General features: G+C 42.7%; 1 protein-coding gene across 1 annotated transcript in view; it reads right to left on the bottom strand.

Annotated features, from left to right (window-relative positions):
- LOC138365592 (piggyBac transposable element-derived protein 4-like) overlaps positions 1-442 on the bottom strand; it is a 1,274-nt gene extending 832 nt beyond the window's left edge. The window contains exon 1 of the mRNA XM_069326071.1: positions 1-442. This exon is cut by the window's left edge and continues 137 nt beyond it. Coding sequence (XP_069182172.1) covers positions 1-442 — 442 coding nt within the window.
- Between the last annotated feature and the right edge of the window lie 690 nt (positions 443-1,132).

The following is a 1,132-nucleotide window of genomic DNA, read 5'->3' as shown; positions in this document are numbered from 1 at the left end:
TGTCTGCATTGTGTAGGTTGGTAATCATACCAACAAGAGAGACAACTCGCTTGTCTTTCCACAGCAGAATGAAGGTGTTGTCCTTGCGGCGGTAGACTGTGGTATCCACATCAATCTTACTCTTCGCAAGTTGTTGCAAGTCTTTTGGGGTGCCACGTAAGAGTCTAATTGTTCCACAGGTGTACACCCCCACTTCTCGCAACTTCTCTGTAAGGGTAACTGAGTTGTAATTGTTATCCATATAGAGGTGGTGCCCCTTGTTCAACAATGGCCGCATCAAACTAGTAACTGTTTCAATGATTGTTCTACCAATGCCAGAGTAAACCTCAAATGAATAAATGTAGCCAGATGTTGATTCGGCTAGCATATAAAATTTGACGCCATATTTGTCTGGTTTGCTTGGATTGTACACTTTGAACGACAGCCGGCCTCGCCATGCCATTGTGCCTTCATCCAAACACAACTCTCTCATTGGGTAATAAACTTCTTGAAAACGGTGTCTTAGGTAGTCCATCACTGGTCTCACTTTGATCAACTTATCTGTATTGTCCACTGGCACTGCATTGCTGTTGAACGCATGAAAAAACTGACCTATGTGCTGAAACCTTCTGCTCGTCATAAACATGTTGAAGAATCTTGTATGCCATGGTTTATTTGTCTGCCAATACATGCGCATAGTGGGGTTTTTGTTACTCCCATCAACATACACAGTCCTAAGAATCTGGCCATTTCTTTCAACTTCTCCGGTTTCCAAATATCATCAACATTTTCATTAACCAGGTTGAATAATTGTAAAGAGTACAGATTGGTTTCATATGCCAAGTAATGAATTAACTCACGAGTAATAAACAACTGAATATATGCAAGTGCACTAGTTGGTTTTGTAATCTTTAGGCCTGGGCTTCCAGTAAAATCATCGAACACTTTTGGAATATTGTCCTCAAGCCACCCACCACTGGCCCCAGGCTTGCGAGTACGTACCGGACACGTACGCTTGCGAGGAGGCTGGGGTGCCTCATCTTCGTCACTAGGTTCATCCTCACCTGATATATCAAAGCTAGAATCACTACCACTATCAACAAATGGGGTTATTTTCAAACGACGAGTAGGATGTCGTTTACTTGGCTGGATT

This window comes from Procambarus clarkii, chromosome 17 (assembly GCF_040958095.1).
Source record: "Procambarus clarkii isolate CNS0578487 chromosome 17, FALCON_Pclarkii_2.0, whole genome shotgun sequence".
In the NCBI taxonomy this organism is placed as follows: Eukaryota; Metazoa; Arthropoda; class Malacostraca; order Decapoda; family Cambaridae; genus Procambarus; species Procambarus clarkii.
Note: the sequence above shows the minus strand (reverse complement) of the source record. Positions and strands in the feature narration are given on the sequence as shown.